The sequence below is a fragment of the Agelaius phoeniceus genome, chromosome 2 (genome assembly GCF_051311805.1).
Source record: "Agelaius phoeniceus isolate bAgePho1 chromosome 2, bAgePho1.hap1, whole genome shotgun sequence".
NCBI lineage: Eukaryota > Metazoa > Chordata > Aves > Passeriformes > Icteridae > Agelaius > Agelaius phoeniceus.
The window spans coordinates 68011812-68032596 of NC_135266.1; the positions used below are offsets into that span (position 1 = coordinate 68011812).

At 34.7% G+C, this 20785-nt stretch overlaps 1 protein-coding gene across 7 annotated transcripts in view; it reads right to left on the bottom strand.

The window, feature by feature from the left end:
• Positions 1-20785, bottom strand: part of NBEA (neurobeachin) — a 459156-nt gene that overhangs the window by 270941 nt on the left and 167430 nt on the right. For 6 of the 7 annotated variants that reach the window (XM_077173791.1, XM_077173789.1, XM_077173793.1 and 3 more), the window contains 2 exons: positions 12096-12534; positions 677-831 (listed from right to left, as the gene is read on the bottom strand). In XM_077173791.1, the coding sequence (XP_077029906.1) occupies positions 677-831; positions 12096-12534 (594 nt within the window). The remainder of the gene's footprint in view (positions 1-676; positions 832-12095; positions 12535-20785) is intronic. The other variant, XM_077173788.1, reaches the window with a different exon arrangement.

Genomic DNA, 20785 nt, shown 5'->3' on the forward strand with positions numbered 1-20785 from the left:
ACTAAAGTTGTGATATCCTTGAAGAGAGCTCTTCTCTCAAGTGCTTTTGCTTTTTTTAGAAAGAGAAAATACTATAGCCAGATACTTCAAAGGAGTTTAAGTTAAATATCCATTGCTCTCAGTAAGGATTCCTTTCTCAATGGAGGTCTAGTCCTCCTTCTATAGGTCACAAGAAACAACTACTGATAAGGCATGAATTCAGTTAAATTAAGTTATTTCTTACTAAAAAACTTTCCAAAAAGAGCATAATTTTCACTGAAAAATACTAATTGTCCAAAATATTCACCCTCTACAATCTACAATATGCTTGTTAAGTAGCTACTTGCCTCTACTTTCTTTGATACATAAAGAGGGATTAATTGGTAAGTATCATATAAACATCCTCAACTGCAGAGCACTAGAAAAGTTAGCTCATTTCAATTCTAAACAACACTTATAAAGCAATATTGAGACTATTTATGAACTTATTTAAGGCTGTGTAAGTCCACTGTGCTCTATCAAAGATTATAAATACAGACCAAGAAAAACCACTGTCTCTAATAAAGGCCAAGGATTAATCTTTTCAGGTTTAATTTTGGAACTACAACAACAGCAACACGAAGATGATTAAAAAACAAAACACCACAAGAGGTAACAAAGACAAAATGAGGGTCACAAGAATATTTAAGGACAATACCTGTTGTATTAATCATACTTTTTGGTGTAGCTCCTGTTGCAGCAAATATATTAGGTGTACTACCCGGTGGCAGCCCACTCCCAGCTGTGGCAGCTCCAACAGTGGTAACAGCCAGACTACCTGGAGGGGGTTTCTTCACTGGTACAACCACACTCCTGTGGAAAAAGAAACAACAGATTACTAAATTTGCACAACGGAACCAGGAAGAGTTTTTGATTGTAATGGGTTTAGGCTGTTGTATGATGCAGTTGCTGAGAAATACATAATATTGTAAATTTTCTTAAACTTCCTGAAATAGGGTAAAACACTGTTAACAGGCCCTAAAACCATACTCCTATCCTTATTCTGCAGCTTCATGTGACTCTGAAGAACCTAATTTATCTTCCAACACCCACAAAATGGAAAGACTCCACCATCTCAACATGTTGAGAACACTGCTATAAACAGTGTAACACTGCAATGTGTTCTAGATTTGCAAAGATAATGTTAGCTGTCAGAAATTATGCCAGCAGGCTAGAAGTCTATATGCATGCAGTCATAAAGACTGTGAGTTTGTTGATCCTAATGAAGTTACCTAAGATAACAAATTTTTTGCCTTTCAGCTGCACATTTGAATACAGTAGGTTATTCCTCCGCACCATGAATATATTGGTCTTTCACAGAGATGAGTAAGAAACAACTTTAGATTCAGCCTTCTTTCATCTTAATCTAAATCAATAGCACATGATGTACATTGAACAGCAACAATGCAACACAATAAATACTTGCTTTCACAGTATTGATATTGCTGAGGTTTAAAAAGCAGTCTAGAGAGTTTGAAGCTTTTAAGAAGAGAACAGGGCTTCCATACAGAAAATCCAACATGTAAGCAGGCAACATTGCACTCAAACAAACACTTTTTAACCTAATTTGAAATCACACTTAGGGGTTTTTTAAGTGTGAAGACCGAAAGACATGCTCTTTGGACACAATATTTTTTCAAACACTGGGAAGCTCTTATAGTGGAAGAAATTATATTTACATTATTCTTTTTAATATTTCCATTTATCTATAAAATCCCTTTCTCCTTAAATGTCTGTTTCAGTGGTAAACCTGAGTGAAAAACAAACCTGAAACAAATCATATTCTTATAATATTGAACAATATATTTTCATCATGGTGTACATTTTCTGTTGAAGCAGGTACACTCTTTAAAATTAATCATTGTGGAAAAAAAAAAAGAGCAAGTAAAGGCAATTATTTAGGGTGATGAGGCCACTTTTTATTCAAGAAATTCCTTCCGTAACTGCTTTGTTACACTTATGTGTAAATATGATGGCATATAATGAATCAAAGGGTGTGGCATAAGGTTTTAGGGTAATGTACTTTTTTCCTATATGTCTAAATTCTCCATCTCCCTGGATTTTAAGGACTGGTGGTGACAGTGTACAAAACATTTTTTCCCTCTCTCTCTTTAGAGGGATAGCAGTTGAAGTCTCTGCATTCTGAACAGCAGCCTACCCCCTGCCCTGAAGCATGTACTGTTAGAGAGGTAAGTCTAGGCATTTCCATGGGTTTTTGTCTCAGTCCATTTACACTAGGAGATGAGTTTGAACAGAGCAATAGCTATTGATTAAGATAAGTGACCCTAAAATAATTGCTTTTGTCTGTAGTTAATAATCTTGCAATCACTGCTTACATTAAGTGTTTACATAGCAGCAGCTACAGCTGAACAAAGCTGGGTCTACAGGGGTTAGATAAATTGCTCCATAACACCATGAAATTTCCTAAAGCTACCCCCAATCTACATACAAAGATCTCTATTTCAATTAATACCTCAATCAAATATTTGGATTTGGGTTATAATGGTGAATAAGTACTCAAAAGCAAAGTCCTTGTAATGTCATAAAAACAGAAGGAGAAATTAGAGCTTGTTTCTTAGGTGGGAGTGTTTTCCAATTACATTAATTTCAAAAGGAAACCACTGTCATTACCCTCTACCTTTGTAGAGAATTGCAATAGAAAGGGTGAATGAAGAATGAATGGGAGTATTTTTATGCTGGAGCACAAGAAGGAAAGACACAGGAGGAAAAGGTGTCTTAGACTGGCCTATTCTAATGGCACATGGATCATCAGGTCACCAAGACCACAGGCCAATATGTTGCTTCCCAAGATGACCTTGCAGACAGAAACTGTGAAGAGTGATGATTCAAAGAGCTTGGGAAGGACAGAGGCTGTAGGCAGGTCCATAAAGGTAAAAAAGGCATATACAGAACCTGGAAAGAGTGGCCAACTTATGAATAACACAGGAGATGTGAGGAAGACTTGACAGCTGTCATCCCACACTCTCAATGCCATTGGAGCAGACCCTGGACCTCTTTTCTGGATGCAAGCAAGGAAGAATCCCTGACTGCTGAACAGACTCCTTAGACACACACTCATTCCAGGGTTCCCAAATGTAAGACAGTGGGAGTGAAAGACATGTATTTTATTTCAAGAAAAACAATTTCCCCCTCATATAAAGTCTGGTATTAGTATCTGCTAAATTAGCAATACTATCTCTGTGGAAGTATTTCCTCTTTTCCTGCTATTTTTCTAAAGATGAAGCTAAATTCAAGGTCTTCCTCCTCATATTTAAACAGTTCAGTGGTCTTTCAGAGTGTCCAAAAGACCATCTAACTTTCCATAGCAAAGATCACACATGTCAGCTTTACTTCCCAGATGTAATAGGATCAGTTTGATTTGGAAGGGACCCATAATATGTGTAGTTTAGAACTGAAATACAGTTTCTGTAGCAAGGACAATCCTTCCCATATCCCACAGATATAATGCTCTATCCATAGTTGGCATTGTTTTGTGTATCTAAATCACCACATTTGGATAGGTCAGGTTCCATTAAATAACAAATTATCAAGAAATATCAATAGAAACCTCTCTACCATAAGAACAGGGAAAATCAGTGAGATGACATCACCCCAGACTGAAAGAAAATGCAGCTTTCTGACATGCCATACATGGCGACCTTGTCAAAATGTCTCATTCTTACTGATAAAACAAAATACAGTGAGTGAATACAGAATGACGTTTAGATGAAGCAGACAGAAAAACTGTATGAACAACACAATAGAATGGTCAAAAATGTGCAAAACAATAAGAGGGACAGCAGAACAAGAAAGGTGAAAGAGAATGACTGCCCTTCAAGTAAATAAACTATTCTTTTAATCAATCTAACCACTCCAACAGCATATACAGGCAAATTAAAAAAAAAACAACCAGACTTATGAAAGAAGTATTATACTTGAGCATCATAAGATTTCAGGAATGAATTTACTGTGATAGATGCTTTACATGTATCTGTCAGGCACTCAGGTTTTTCTTTCATGAAGGAACAGAAATTTACGGACTAGAAAAAAAGATTATATGCACTTCTGTATTTCATTTTAGGCTTTGCTTTTTAAGACATATTTCAGACTCTCTAAATATTCCAAACTGGCCCACAGTTGTCTGAATCACATCATCGTGGTCTCAAATGATTCCCAATTATGTAGTCAGCAAAGACTTAGTAGTAATTGTCTGTAGCAACTGATTTTTATTTCTGTGTTCCTTGGGTGGTTTTCAATCCTAAATATACCTGTGGCTCCTAATCACTGTTTCTGTACTCTGAGTGTCCTTTACCAATTTTAAACCTGAGCCTGATGTCATCATAATTCATATCATGCTTAAGATGAGTGTTGTTGATTCAGCCCACATACTACTTATGCATTACTGGTTCATTAAATAACCTCAGCAAATAGCTACAGGATTCTTCTGGGGTTTCGAAATTTGCATGAAATAACTAGATAGAAAATAATACCATAAATGCATTGAAATGCAAAAAGAGAAAATGGAAATTAAAAAAAACCCACCGCTTTCTCAAATTGACTTTACTTAAATATTGAGCTACACAGTGCTGGTGACACACGAATTATGCAGCTCTATATTTTCTCTTTCTCTGCAATTCACATTCTGTATCTCTTCTCCATTTCAAAATTTAAAGGCTTTCCAACTTAATCACTGTGGTCAACGTAAAGGTCAGAGATAAGCCTTCAATAGTGGATGTCTTGAGCTACCTATCTGAGCAGCAGCAATTAAATTAGAATCACTTTACTCTCCTGTGGGATATGTGAAACCTCTTAAGGCTGAATTAATATTCTTGCTCCTCCTCTCCTCCCCCACAGTAGCAGAAAGCAGGAGGATTTTTCAAGTATTCTTCAAAAGGCAGCACAGACTTCAGGCAAGTTTTTCATAGAATTGCTGTGTCAAACAGAAACTTCATAGGTTTCAGAAGAAATCACATTAGAAAGTGGGTGGCAATTTGTCTGCTATATTACACGCTACCTTGTTCCTACAGCTAGATTAACTTAATCTCTGAAAAGAAAGCTTAATATTCCTTCTCTAAAATATATTTATATTGGCCATATCTCTGTACTTATCTAGTCCTCTATGAAACATTTATATTGTTGTTTACACTCTGTTATTTCCAATTTCACCCCCAGACTCTGATCTGAGCCTGCAATGTTACTATGTACTAACAATGCATTCTGAATCCTACTTAAAAAAAAACGTCAATTAGGCTGACTGCATTAAGATAGGATACATCTGATACCAAGAAGGAAAGGTTTAACTCAGAGTAAAGAGCCATGGAGAAAAAAAAGGGATTAAAAAATTGTGAGGTTTACACATGAATTTTAGAAGACATATGGAAGGTTCACAGAAGGATGGAATTGTTGGGACTGATGCAAATGAAATATTAGTGCTGAATATCCCTGTATTATGGATTATTTCAATCATTTGATTCCACACATGCACCAAAACTTCCAAATCTCCAAGTACATGAAATGATCCTAATCTATTAAACAAAAATTGCTTGTTTCTAACTAGAAGAAAGTAAATAATCTCAGGTGAGGTTTTAGGACCATGCCATTAAGATCATTGATTCTTAGTCTTGGATCAAGCAGCGGAGTAAGTATTTATTCACAAAGAAATTCCATCCTTTGCATCCAGGATAAATTACTTGAAGCATCTAAAGTGATCTAAAATACTGACAGGAAACAAGGAAAACACTAAAAGATAAAAAAACCTAATTATCAGGAAAGATTAATGGTCTTGGCTAAACAGAGAAATGGGAAATACTGGAAGTTTAATAAGTTTGAAGCAAGTGAATAAAATCTAAGTGAACATGGTATGTATTAAATGTCAGGAACATCATCAAATACAGAAAAAAACCTCAAAGAAACAGTCAATATGAGGTATAAATGAATATGAGTGAGGAACCGAATCCTGTATAAATAGTGAAAAAAAGGGGAAAAAAAAAAGAAAGGCTAAAAAGCTACAATCAGTCCTGCAAAAGAAGGCAGATAGGCATAAACAGCAAGACAAAAATGCAGTTCAATTTTCATCTATATAGCCAGTGAATTTTATCAGAGAGTAGGGAGATGCTGGTTTCTCCTCATCAACTTCAGGGCAGATATACCTACAGTTCCATGCATATGAATATGAAAAGGCTCACAGTACACAGGTGATAAGAAGTGTTTTGAAAGAGCTACCTGTGTATAGATTGCTACATGATAGATATGGGAAATATGAATACAACTCGGTGAAAATAAATTGAGGGTTAATATACCAAATTTTGGTTGACTTGAACCTATTCATAAATTTAGGATGACTTTTTTTCCTAAACAAACAGCTGATGTGGCAATAAGATTTCCCTTTCTCTTTTATTATATTTACTAAATGAGTGACTAAGGCACTCTCTAGGAACACAGACAATGCAACTTCAGCCCTCTTCCCTAACAGGATCTGAAACCCTACCTCATTCTCTGGAGTGTATTTTTACTGCTACCTTGGAAAAATATATTCTAGAGAAGCTGTCAAATATTTTATTTGGACCAGTCTCCATTGCACAAAGATAATGAAAATTACCTTGAGTGAACTGGAACCAGATGAGTCCTTTAATTCCCACACTACTGATTAGGTTTTTCATTCATCTGTTCACACACTATTGTGACACCCAAAGTAATGGGGAATGCAGTGCCTAAGAACAGACAGCACCTGTACCTGTCCCTTCTTGATTCATGGGAAAGCTGCTCTATTTTTCTTCAATTATTTGTAATTAACTTTAAAAAGTAACCATTTTTGTTGGAAGAAGACTAAAAGGTATTTATCCATGACAAATTTTTAATAAGATTTCAGGAAAATCAAATCCATTTTTCAGCAATCATCATTTGGAGACTCTAATGACTAACAGGAATATGGCCTCCTATTTAAATGACTTAGTAGACCACTGCATACTAATGATCTCCCAAAGGTGGGACATCATACAACAGATAGACATTACACCTCTCTATTTGAACCTTCAGTGCATCTTCTCTCACAGTTATCTTTTCCCATTCTATCAGTTAATTATAACATTTAAAAAAAGGAAAAAAAGAGAAAAACCCACCCCACCACTGTATTCTAGAATCCTTCTAAATGTAGCATACCTACATAAAATTATTCATATTTTTGAAGACCACCTGTCTCTGTATTAATGGGAAGGACATGTATGAGACCTGACTGGATCTCACAAGTTGTCCACCTTTTCTAGAACTGACCCCAAGGTCCTTCTGTCAGGGAAATAAACAAAAAAAACCTGCAAAAATAAAAACTAAAGTACTTCAAAGATGTGTTCTCCAAAATATTCTCAAATATGTTCCTAAAGATTTTACCAAGTATGTAAACTAAGAAAACACATAATTTTCCAATTTGTGAAATTATAATGGATTAAAAGGGAATCACATCTTTAACAGCAGCAAAAAACCCCTGACCTTTGTATTTCTAGGAACTCAAGATTTTCTGCTTATACAAGCATTCTTCTCATTGAAATAATTCTAAAACCAGGAAATATATGTAAATTGCCTCAGTTTTAAAAAATAATAAATGAGAGACAAAGCCACAAGCCTCTCAACTTCAATAATAGCACCCATGTGAGAAATTTCTACTAGAAAAAAGTAGAGAGTGAAGTGTAAGCTTCAAAATGCAATACTGAGTAGAATCACAAACAAATTCAAAAACCATAATGATCTAGGTTGCATCTAGTGGGACCAATGCAAATTGACCAAAAAAAAAGAAACAAGAAATCCCCAAACCCTAAAAATCAATAAAAGGGACTGAATTTTGTCAGACAGAAGATAAGAAGGCAAAAAGGAATTATTGGTGAGTTATACTCCATTAGTGACAAATCTAGGTGAAATCACCCTTTGTGTTTGCTTCTAAAAATGTCAACCTGGATGCCATTTTCAAGAAATTCAGTCTGACGTTAAAAGACATGTCATAACTTTGAGGATCCAGGCTCTAGTGTCCCAGAAATCTGTTTATATAGCTCATAATGTAATTACAGCTACCTTAAGACAGATGAGGCAGAAGGCAGCAATATATTGAAAACTAATTGAAAAATGCAGTTGTCCAGAAGCACTTGTGGGGAAGAGGTCTCTGAAAAGCTGCTCAAAGCTTCAGAGTTTGAAGTGAAATTTTTGATGTTGTCACTCTCAATCTATTGAAGAGCTGACAGACAATCAAACCCGTCTGGCTGCCTGGCAGCTCATTTTGCTGGCAGGTGGCAAACAATTAGACACACCAATTTGTGCCTCCTGATGACATTAAAGCATGAAACTAAGTTGTATGCAGGGCCTAGTGATTTGTGTGAAAGCATTTCAAAAATAATACTCTTTGCCGTGGCAACTCATTTCAGACTGCCACGTCCCATTACGGCTTTGAGTGGTGAAGACGACAGACTTGAGTTACGTGCGGCGCAAGGCCGCTTCTGTTCAATCCGTCATCAGCGCCCCCCGAGACCTCAATCCCCTCCTTTCATCAATATCACCTCATCATTTACATTTGATAGCACTTGAACTGCTGCATACATTAGCTACACACAGCTCCCATTTGATAAAACATGCTGGGCACTTTTTCTGCTTTTATGTTTCATTTACGACTGCGCAAATTCCACGGGAGAATATGCAGTAACCTCATACAAAATTACTCTTACGGACACATTATCAACGTACAATTAAAAGAACATGCAAAGTAAAACACATCATATTAAATGCTAAAATATAGTTCTCAATTTCAATTCTATTTACAGTTTACTTTATGTGGTGTTTACCTTCATCCATGGTCATAATTAAAGAAAATTACCTCAACTATTATTTTGCTAGGCACTCAGACATCCAAATGCAAAAAAAATAAAGACCAACCAAAAAAAAAATTGCTTCAGGAGGACTAAGAATATCTTCAGATTAATGTGAAAAACACATTCTTCTAACCTAGATTTGGTTATAAATATGGAATCACTGTGCTTGTTTTATAAAACCTGAAACAAATAGAACCTGACAAAACAATACACTCCATTGCTCATGGTTCTCCCCAGGGACAATAAAGATGACCAATAGACACACTTCTCAGTGAAGTACCAAAAGCTGCATAAACTACAGCAACACAAGATCCTACAGAAATAGGGTTTACAGGCATAGTTTTAGCTTAAAAAAACCACCCAAACATTTTATCTTATTTTATTGTTATTTTATATTTGTAAACACAATTTCATTTACATGAGCAAGTATGTAAGGACAATCCTACTGTAATTTCTTTTCAGTTTTTCAATAGTTATTGGGATACTACAGGAAATAAAATGTTCAGAAATCACCACTAGGTAAAATTCATGCTGCTTTGTCAATTAATACTTAAATTTGTTCAGTTATTACTTCAATATACTATTCAAAGTTTTTTCCCCCTAACCCTTGTTTTATCCCCAATGAAAAGTTACAGGGTCAGGATCTGAATCTGCTCCACATTCATAATTTCCATTGCCATCCATATTTGCCTCCAAAGATTGTCACAATGGTCAAGTAAGTACTCTGGCAATATGAAAAATCTGCACAGAGGAAATACCTGCTTGAACAATGGGCATCATTCAATAACGCAGCCATGGAGTAGAACTAGTCAGTTGAGGTCTAAGTTGATGGGCTAAGAACATTTGCATTTTTATCAAGACGGTCACAGTTCAAAAATATTTGTTTAGTTAGATAAAAGAATGTAACACTTCCCAATCTGCTGGACTTTCCTGAACTTGTCATTTTTCCCTTCATAATTGTTGGTTATACTAAAAATCATCATCTACCTCACTCATCAAAATCAGACAGCAGGGTCATTTATTTAAGACAAAAAAACCCACAAAAAATGATGTAAAAGTGAATTCTTTTGCCTAAACTTCACCCATTAACACTTTTTTTTTTCCTCTGAAGAAGTGAATGATTCCAAAGGATGAATGTACAATGGACGCTACCAAGATACAACATGGCGGTGCACTTTTTACAGGAAATCATCAAATTTGGTTGGCAGGGTAACAGGTCAGGGAAAAAACAAACCACTAAACTCATTAGCTGCTAAACTTATTAAGTACAAAATATCTATCAAAACTTATAAGCTCTAGACACGAGGCACCTCTTAATAATTCCATAATTCTATATTATCTACTACTACTAATGATGTTCAAAAGGTACAAGCAGTCACATTGTTGCAAGAACAATTAAATGGAGGCACTTGCATTAAATAAAGGTTACGGCCAACCGACTGCAGGCCCTTGGAGTTTTAAATGCTTTCTTATAGAGCTATAATTTAAAAATGCACACTAAAATTCATGTCTTCAATCACCTTTATGTCAAGTTCCCCCTAACAATGACAAAAACATCTCATAAGATGATATGCTGCTTTTTCATTTAGGTGTCTTGCATTTTGTGAATCAACCACTGCTCTCTGAATGAAATATTTTTCTTATTAACCCAGGTAGAAATTCAGATAAAGTAACATTTTTTCTGTTTACAGTTAAGGTGTGGTTATTTCTACATGTAGCATGATGTTTTATAGTGCTTAATGTACAAGCATGAATTCTGGAATATGGTGGTTCCTCAGAGAGGAAAAGGAAAAAAACTTAACAATATAGGAAGAAAAAAATATTTTTCACTTCATATTGAAATCAATCTAAAAAAAATATGCAGATTGATGAACTAAAAAAAAAGGTCTTAATGAAAAAGCTCTTAAATGAGCTTTCTCTAGACAAGTGTTATGACCTAAAATATTATTTAAGACCTAAAATGTTAGAAAGGGATATATTCATTGCTTCTAAAGAATATTTCACTTTTCCTGTCTTGATAAAATCATCTTTCTTACAACAGACATTAACTGATTGTTAATCAAATTATTTCAGAAAATCAGTATTTATATATAGAGACAAGACATCAGATTTTTTTATGGACCTTATAATGGAAAAGTACTTCACTTTTTTCTAAAATTCTGACATATCTTCTTGCACTTTGCTGTTTATGTTATGTTGAAAACACTGAATATTATCTTTCTTAAGACTTAGTGAAGATATTTATTATATTTTGCAACTTTTCTGTAAACATATGATTTTTTCCTCATAAATCACAATATAACTCTTTTCTGCCTTATTTTTTTTATTTCCTTCAGTGTTTTACTTGCCTGAAATTTACCTGTACCTGCCTGATAAACTTATATACTTTTAAGTTTTCAAGACATGTCTTAAATTGTCTTTAAGCCTTGATTCAATTTTTAACATTTTAAAAATATTTTTATGAAGAAACTGAATCGATCTAAAATGCAACCACATAAACACTCACAAGACTTAGGTCTCAACTCAAAATAGATGGGACTACACTTCTGGAAGGATGCTGAGAATTCCACAAGAGCACAATCTCTATGTTCAGGATAATTGAGAGGGACTGGACATTTAAAGGCAAGTATATTAATGAGAAAACAGGAAGATACAGCCCAAGAAAAAACAATAACAACAAAGGACTCTTTGTGGAAACGTTTGTGAATTTAGTTTTAAGCACTAACTTCTGAACTTTAACAGCTTCTGTTGTTTAAAGACCTAAAAGGAAACTGGTTTCCACCATGACCAAGCAAACAATTTGCCATGGTCAAAGCATTTCAGTACCAGAAAACAGTTCAATGATGGATCCAATTAAGATTTAAGCCTTTGAAAGAATATTCTACTGAATTTCTGTGCAATCTGTTCTGTATCAGCAGATATTGCCCCTCCTCCTCCTCCTCACTAAAATAGCGTCTTAAAGAAAAAAAAAGATTTTATTGCACATATATTTCTTTGCAAGAGGCATGTTTTCCAAGTACTTAATAGAGTTTTATTCACTGCTAACAGAGAAGAACAAGGTGAATTACTTTTGTCTATACTGTGTGGTCTGTTGGTAATGCAGAAAGGGAGACATAGTCCTGTTGTTTTTAATATAATACCAACCAATAGTAGAATAACCTTCTTGAAGAAATAAAAGCCCTTCAAACTTCTGAATTACATCAATATAAAACAATGAGCCCAACCATATACCTGTCAAATGAGTGAAACTGCATGGGAAGTATAGCCTGAGCTTCTCTCTTCAGTGCAGGGTCTGGGTAAGGGATCGGATCTGGGCCACATTCTGCAATTTCAACAGGGGCTGCCACAAGACTTTTGAGTATTTCTTTGACATTGATTCCTTTACTTTGGCTGATACTGGATATTGATGATGCAGGTTTCAGAATCTCACTGGGGCTTTCTGTTAAGCTCTCCTGAGATTTCTTCACTTCTGAAGACAAAGTAGACAACAGCTCACTCATAGCATCAGGACCTGTGCTGGTCTCCAAGTCTGTCCCATTCAAAATATTGGGCATCTGTTCATCTCCAATCCCAGAATCTGTATGAGGAATAGAACTTTCCAGCTGAATATCTTCAACCGGTGTTGGTGTTTCTTTGTCTTTGATATTTTCTGGAAACACAGTTGGTGTCTCTGCAGCGAAATAGAGATTATGAACAAAATTTAGTTTGATATTTTCCCATAAAATATGATCATAAGGTTTTATATGACAGAAACGTGTTAGGCCACAAATAATGGTATTTTAAACCTTAAAAACTCATTATACATACAAAACATTTTACCTCCAGCAGCTGTTTGGCATATAGACAGACTTGGAAGAGGAAGCCCAAAATCACATTATACAAACTCAGTGACATTTAGAAACTACAGGCCACTACTCACACAGTAATCAAACAGCAAAATACTGCCAGCAAAAACAACACTAAAAATTATAAGCTATCAACTGCAGAACTGTATGGTCCTTGAGCTTACTAGAAAGGAAAATTGCAATCATTTATGCTTTTGGATTACTGTAAAATTTACTTTTATATTGCTGTCATCAAATACTAAGTTGGCATTCAAAAGAAAACTGCTAGACCACTTTTTGCTTTGTGTTTTGTTTAAAATATGTATTAAACACATTGCTACACAGATATCATTGCACTGAATATGGATTAATTTATACATGAAGGAAAACAACAAAAGTTATTATTGATTTTTTAGATTCCTCTTCTTTTCCCACAAAAGGTAAAAGGAACAATAATGAACAAAATAAATACAGCTTCATAGAGAAAGGCAAGTGAAATCTGTTGACTTTGGAACATTTCCAGATTGAAAAGGATTCTACAGCATCTTGTAACCGAGAAGACCATACCTCTATTAATTACTTCAGTGAAACAGACACAAAATCTTTATTAAATAAGAATAATTTGCTATGCTTAGACAAAAGTCAGCTAGAGTTGTGAGTAACTCGTTTCCTGATTTTGGTTAGAGAAGGACAAATTGGGCTATTTTTATTGACAAAATGTTTTCCTAGTTTATTTTAAAACTACATTTTCATTAAATTACTTATCCTGATTACAAAATTTAGCTGTCGTATGTATGAAATAAGAACACTTTCTTAATGGCTCTGATACAGTGCTTTAGCTATTATGGGTAATATTTTATGGCGTATTTAAATGAAGCTCTTTTACCAAAAAATGTGCATCAAAAATGTAACTTCAATAACAATCTCATATCTCACTATCAATTTTTTGTTACAGTCAGGTAAAAAATACCTATTTAGCATACGAGCATAAGTGCGAGTGCATACATGTATAAATAAAAAAAATCTGTAAGAGACTACTTTTGTGTTTGAACTAATGGTCATGTAAACATCTTCATATGTACAAGTAATAAGAAAGAACAGAAGAGGCTTTTAAAAAGATGAAGCAGAATCACCCATTATAAAGGAGCTTTGTTTTCTTCTTTTAACAGCCATAAACACTGAAGCCACTTCCTTCTTTTTCTCTTAAGTGCCTTAAATGCATCTTATCAAATAGATATGAGCTCTTCTTTGTGAAGCAGGAAGTAGAAACTGGATTTATGAGCTGCATCAAATGCATTTAGCATCTGCCAGGTCAGGAAGCAAAAAGATCCGTATCTACTTAGTACTGCCTATATTTGGCACAGAGAGACATCTGATCCACAGAATGATGCTAATGAATTTTCTGCTTGTCTCTTTAAACTCCATCCATACAAAGATAACACTTCTCAACTGAAGGGAAGATTAGTACTGGACAGCCAGTAAAGCAGGTTGTTGCCCATGAAATGTATGGTGAATAAAATGGCATAAGGCTCCATTATTATGCAAATTAAAGGAGGGCACTGAAAAGAGACTATGGTCCACTACATGGTGAAGTTAGGTTACATCCAACCTCAATTTCCATTAAATGCCGAACAGAAAACCTGGTAGAAATACAGTTGTGGAGAGCCAACTACCTTGAGTAAACCAGAAGACTAATTTTTAACACATTAAAATCTGTTGTAACTGACTCAGCCAATTTTGAAAGAAATATCCATGATATTACTGGTCTAGTAGTAGGCACTTTTGCCAAGCACATGACTGAAGAAAACCATACAAGATTTCTCTTTTTAAGAGATAGGGAAAAAATTATCAGGACAACTGCAAACCTTTAACAAAAAGCAGGATTTCAGGATTTATTTTGGAGTAAAGAATAGTAATGGAATGCAGTGAGACAAATTTAAAAAATGCCTTTCAAAAATGAGCTTTTTTAATACTTATTGTTCAGAGAAAGTAGGGATCAATATAGTAAATTCAGTAAAGCTGGGGCTGTCACAACACGTTGTAATTTAGTCATGAGACCCTGGAAATAATTAGAATGTGGGAAAAGAAACTGGCTAAGAAGGAGCCATCCATTACTTTCAAAAGAAAAGCCCATAGCACTGATAAAAACTACCATGGGAGCTATTTTGTTTAAATATTTTGAATAAAGGTTTCAGGTAAAAACATTGTGGCTAAATTTGCTGATGACAAAATTGCAAGGTACAACTGATGGTCACAGAAGCACGATTGTAAGAAGACATTATGGCAGAACTGCAAATTACATTTAATAGTGAAAAGCTTTGTATCTAGTGAACATCACAGAGCTTCCCATTATAACTGGAATTCATCTTTGGTAAATGACTGAAAAGAAGGATTTGTATACATCTATTAGTGGGTAATTATTTAGTTGTCAATACAATAATCTCACAGAAAAGGCAAATGTAGCTCCAAACTTTTTTGAATATTTTGCAACAGCTACGCATTAACAGCATTAGAGGAGGCTCTGGAAGCATTCATTATGGAATACAGGTACGCCTTCATATTTGAGAAATGTGGAAGTGCCACTATGGAGGTACTTAGCAATCTGCTGTTGCAGAACAGAATTTGGCTGACATATTTTGGCCAAACTAATACTGAGAAGTTATACAACAGTTATCACAAGCTGTAGATGAAAATTAAAAAAAAAAAAGAAAAAGAAAAAAAATGATTGCAGGGTTGGCAGGTGAAAACCAGTGCAAACTCACCAAGAATAATTTTTAATTTGGCAAGTGACAGTCATCAATATATAATTAAGGTTATGGAGAAGCTTTCCAATCAGCACAGCAAGTTAAAAAAAAAAAAACAGGACTAATCTTGAGATGCTATAAATAGGACTGTACTTAATTAATACTTGCAAGTCAGCAGGTGACTTGTAAACCTTTGTTCCCAAATGAAAATAAAATGATGGGAGGCCTGCGTCATTTGATGCTAAAAATGGAAGCAAAATTGTATTTGTGGACATAAAATTTCAGTATGACACACTATAAAGTACATAACACTAATTGAAAGGATTTAGGGCAAAAATATCAAAGGAAGTTATTCTAAATTCAGGCAATTGTATGGATACTTGAATTACATAAAAATCAGATTTTTATCTTTACTTTTTTTGCTGTGTGTATCTTCAATACCTAATACAAATATGCTACACTAAGCCAATTCAGCTCAGTCTGATTTATCATTATGAATAACAATATCTAGAAACTACTAGGTGGAGTGCATTAACTCTTATTTTTAAAACATCACACAACCTAAATAAATAAGGGTTTAAAAGGTTCAATTTACATTTTGTGCCTTAACAAAAAATAAATTAAGAACTGATAAGACTTCTTAACTACTTTTCAGGTAAGAATCCTAGCAAATTAGGATGTGTGAAATCCACACAAATATGTGTGAAAAGATGTATTATAAGACCTTCTTGATCAGCATTATTATTATTATTACTAGTATTACTTTAGGTGAATGGTAAACTTCTTAGCATAGGTCACAAAACCCAACCAGTTTTAGTTATAAAACTGGATATGTTTAAGTTCTGTTCCATATTTTTTACACCATGTCTTAGCACTTCTGTTGCCTTCTGAATGCAGAAAGAAGTACTGATTCATAAAGTGATTTAGAAAAATCTTAAACCAGAAACACCTATTATTTTATAAAAATCCTAAATATTTAAAGCAACTTAGCAAAATGGTAAACATGAACAGAAGCAAAGCCACGACTGATTCCATCTCTCCATGTTCTAACACTGTGACAGTAAGACACTAAATTTTCAGCAAACCTCATCAGTTTTCTGCAGCACAAGGCCATTTCAGTAGACAAAGCAGAATCATTACTAGATCTAGTGATCTTAACCCTGTCAGAAACAGGCAGTTGGAAGCCAGATGCCTCCTTCTTACTGTTTTTCATTCTAACTAATGAGTTCATCTACTACATTATGGGAAAAATATGGGCCTAAGTTAACTAAATGACATATTGTAGATCTGGTGACCTCATCCGTCACGCTCCTTCCCTAAAATATCTTGTTTGCTTGTGATTTATGAAGTGTATTGTAATTGTTTTAACCTACTGAGTTACCTAAATAGCTCTTGCGCTGCCTCCATATGGCTAAAAAATACAACCCACACTCCCCTTATTTATTAACCTAATAATGAGCTGTTTCATATGTAAGGTAAATACACACAGTTTTGTCATTATAAAAAAATGATGATACAAATCATACTTTTAATATTTACTTTTAAAAGATGGAAAAAATGAAGTGTATTTTCCTGTGATCTTCTTGTCTCTTTCATAGCGTTAAACCTTCCTACTAGATAAAAATGTGCTGACATTTTTCAAAAGTAAGATGAATGAAAATGATTTTTTTAGTTGCTTACAATATGGCTGAAAAAATATTAGGAAGCAATACTATCCCAAATAATTGTCAAATTTCTGCTGCAAACAATAGAGAAACATTTGGCAGTGGAAGGGTTTGGTCAATATTGATACAGGACTTGCTACCACCTTTTTCTGCATTTGCATTGAAAAAATTTATGAGTTATTTTCTGCATATCTTAAAGCGCTGGTGATAACCTTAATAGTTGCCTTTTATAAACCCTTGGAAGTTTTCTACAAACTTCCAGAAACAGCACCCTACAAGCTGAAAATGCTTTCATTCCAAGAAGGCAGTGATAGTACAGCTTCCTCTGTAGGTGGAAGAGTCAACTAATCAATTCCTAAACTCAAGGCCATAAAGACAGAGTGGAAAAATTCTTCCTTGCAACATCACTCAACTTATTTTCATGTGTAAGAAGCAGCATGATTAAACTGAGATGAGAAACTAAATATGGGAACAGAACCAAAGAGTAATAAGGTACATTGAGAGAAGTAAGCAAGAATGAGCTTGCAATAGAAATGTCCCTGGAGGTTAAGGCACAACAGTAAGAATTCCACTAAAAGAAGCATTAAGTTTCCAAGCTGCTCTCTATCTGCTATTCAGGACCTTCTTTTCTCTTGGCATTTCTATTTCCCTGTGAAAGTTTTAAGTTTTTATCACAGTAAAAATTCCCTTTATAGTGACCTTGATCATGGCCCAACCATGTAGAATCTATATGGTCTAGAATTTTGGCAACTTGGCTGGTATTAATCTTCATGTAGCTATGCATTAATAGGCAAATTTGGTCATGTCCCACTAAAAGACTTCATGGAGTTTTGTTATTTCTGAGGCAAAGTAACATGAACCACACTCAGAGTAGAACCCATTTGCTGTTCTAAAATATTTTTAAACAAGTTGCTTTTAAATCTTATTATTAAAATGTGAGGGAAGAGCCTGGCTTAGGGATACAATTTTCCATTCTTTCACTATCAGTCTTTTATCTACAAAAACATTTGATAAACTCAGCCTGAATTTAGCCTGCATCTGTATTTAGCCAATGTATTTATCCAAGTTTCTGAAATTCCTGCCAGACCAAACACTGTCCCTTTCCTTCCACAAGGACAGCAATGCAGCAGTGCAGATTCAGCTGTCTAACAGCATGCTGCAACATGTGCACACGAAGAGGTGGAAGCAGAGCACATGCCATGGCAGCCTCTGGCTGGCAAAAGGAAAAACCACAAGTAGGATACCTCAGGGCTCTGATATGTGTGCCTGAGGGCAGAAGGAAGCCAGCTGAAAATGAGGGGACTGAGGAAAGTGAGATAGGAAATACTCTGGGGTGGATTGGCAATTGGAAGGGCATAGATTTTAGTACAGGAAATTTAAGACAGAGGGATGGGAGTTTTCCTTTTAGCCAGAGTGGATTTGTGAGGAGAAGGGATGTAGCTGTCAACCAGGAAAAGCAGAGAGGCACTGAAATGGGAGAGGAACAGAGCCGGAGAAACTTAGGGTGGGGAAAGCAAGATTAGGAAGTGATTGAAGAGAACAGTTATCATCAGCCTCTGTTCACAGCTGGATGTGCATAAGTGCACATCTTCTCTTTTTGTTCTCTGGAAATTTCTTCTATGTGCTCAAATTCCTCATAAGTCTCATTTGTTTCTTTCCCTGCAGTCATTAAAGCAGGCTATAGCTACCTTGACCACAGAAAGGACACTGAAAGAGCCATTTATGACAGACACAACCTCTTGATCTGTTTAGGCAGTCTTTAATCAAGGTCTTAATTCTTCTTTACTACTCAAGGGTCTTTCACTCAGTGTTTGATGGATAAGACATCAGTCTGATTGATTACCTGGCTGGCAAACAAAATGTCTTAAGCCAAAACATTACCAAGATATTAACTAAAAGATATGAAGAAGATACAATAAAAATAAGAAAATGAGAAGTTGTAAGAGAAATGTTGGCTTTAGAGTAAACCAGGTATTTACATTTTGAAACAAAACCCAAATGGAAATTAGGAACAATATGGTAATATACTTTTATTCCTAGGTGAATTTCCCTAGTTTTTTCAGTTTATATTTTTAGTAATTTATTTTTTATTGTGCAAACTCAAACCCAAAAAATTAAAAAATAAATTATTTTAGAGGTACTTATGATAATATCTGTATTTCTGATGTATGTTGAGAAAGATGGTGGTTTTGTAATTAGACATTTCTTACAAATGAAAATTTTAAAAAATCTCTCTGGTTACAGCATCCAGCAACAAAAATTAACAGTGGAGCACAGAGAATGTTCCATCTAGACAAGGAAACATATTAAAACATTTTGGTTTAAGCACTACATTTTAAAAAACTGAAAGTTTTTAAAAAAAACTTTTATAACATCTGTAATTTGTACAAACAAATGAAAATAAAATAATTCCTATTACAACTGCTTCATGCATACATAATTACTGATCAATTAATAATAAAATACATGTGCAAACATCTCCTTAAGTAGCTGGTAAAGGGCAATAAATAATAGATTAATATGTATTCATTACTATATCTCATGATCTTCAAATGCATGTCTTTTCAGATGCAGTTGGAATAAGGAGCATGTTTCATCAGAAGAGCAGTATGATTATTTTAAGCAGAAGGCAGAAATTCAATATAATTGGAATTTTATGGGAATCATGATTATCACCCATGCTCCTTATAGCATTCTCCATTCTTGAAAGGAGATATACAACTATATTTTGAGTGGGATGGAGACATGAGTTTTGTCAGGACTTCCTGAGGCAAAGAATATTTTCACAGGCAGTGGAAATTTGTCCTTTAGTCCACTTTGTATACTTAGGCTGTTATCCTCATGCAAAATAGTTTGAAAATAGTCTGGAAATCTCTATGCTACTACATTAGAAATACAAACAGTGTAATTCCCAGAGTACTATATACCTAGGGGACCTGAAAAACTGGATACTTTACTTGTCTTCAAAGAGAAAACTGTTTCTGCAACATTTTAATATAGTTCATTCTGTCAAGAAAAAATAATCAATAGCTTCCAGTCCATCTGCACCACATATCTTTAAGAATTCTATTAATTTACAGTGCTTTGGGAAAAATACAGGCAATGATAGCAAGCAAGTGGAAAAGTCAATCAATTTTTGATAGAAGTTTCTGATAACCTATATACTGATTTGCTTCACACAATATATATATATAAGCCAAGTTGCACTGTTGCCATACCTTCATTTCTGAAACACTTACGAATAATGCAAATGGAAACATCAATTTTGAACTGAAAATATCTACTCATTACTTCGTTAATTTTAACTGTGTTCTCAGTAATTTACAGGAAGCCGGCTGAAGTGTAAAAAGAAAAAAAAAAGATTCATATTTTCTACTGTTGGAGATGTGGAAACACTGTTGAAACAAATAGTCCAATAAGCCTTCGAGGAAGGACTACTTCAATAGCAACCAGAAGTGGAAGAACTCATTTCAAGTGATCCTGACCCCTATAGCTAAATCTACTTGAAATTGGTAGCTATAACTTGAAAAGGTTACTCAGCTTTACATGGTAAGGCTTATTAGCTGTTGTTAACAGAATATACCACACTCCTCTATTCCTTCTCTTATTCTGATGGAAAGGTGTTTCTCTCTCAAAATATGTACTGATCACCCTCTGCCTGGTAAGAGAAAAGGCTGCTCCTAGTTTTT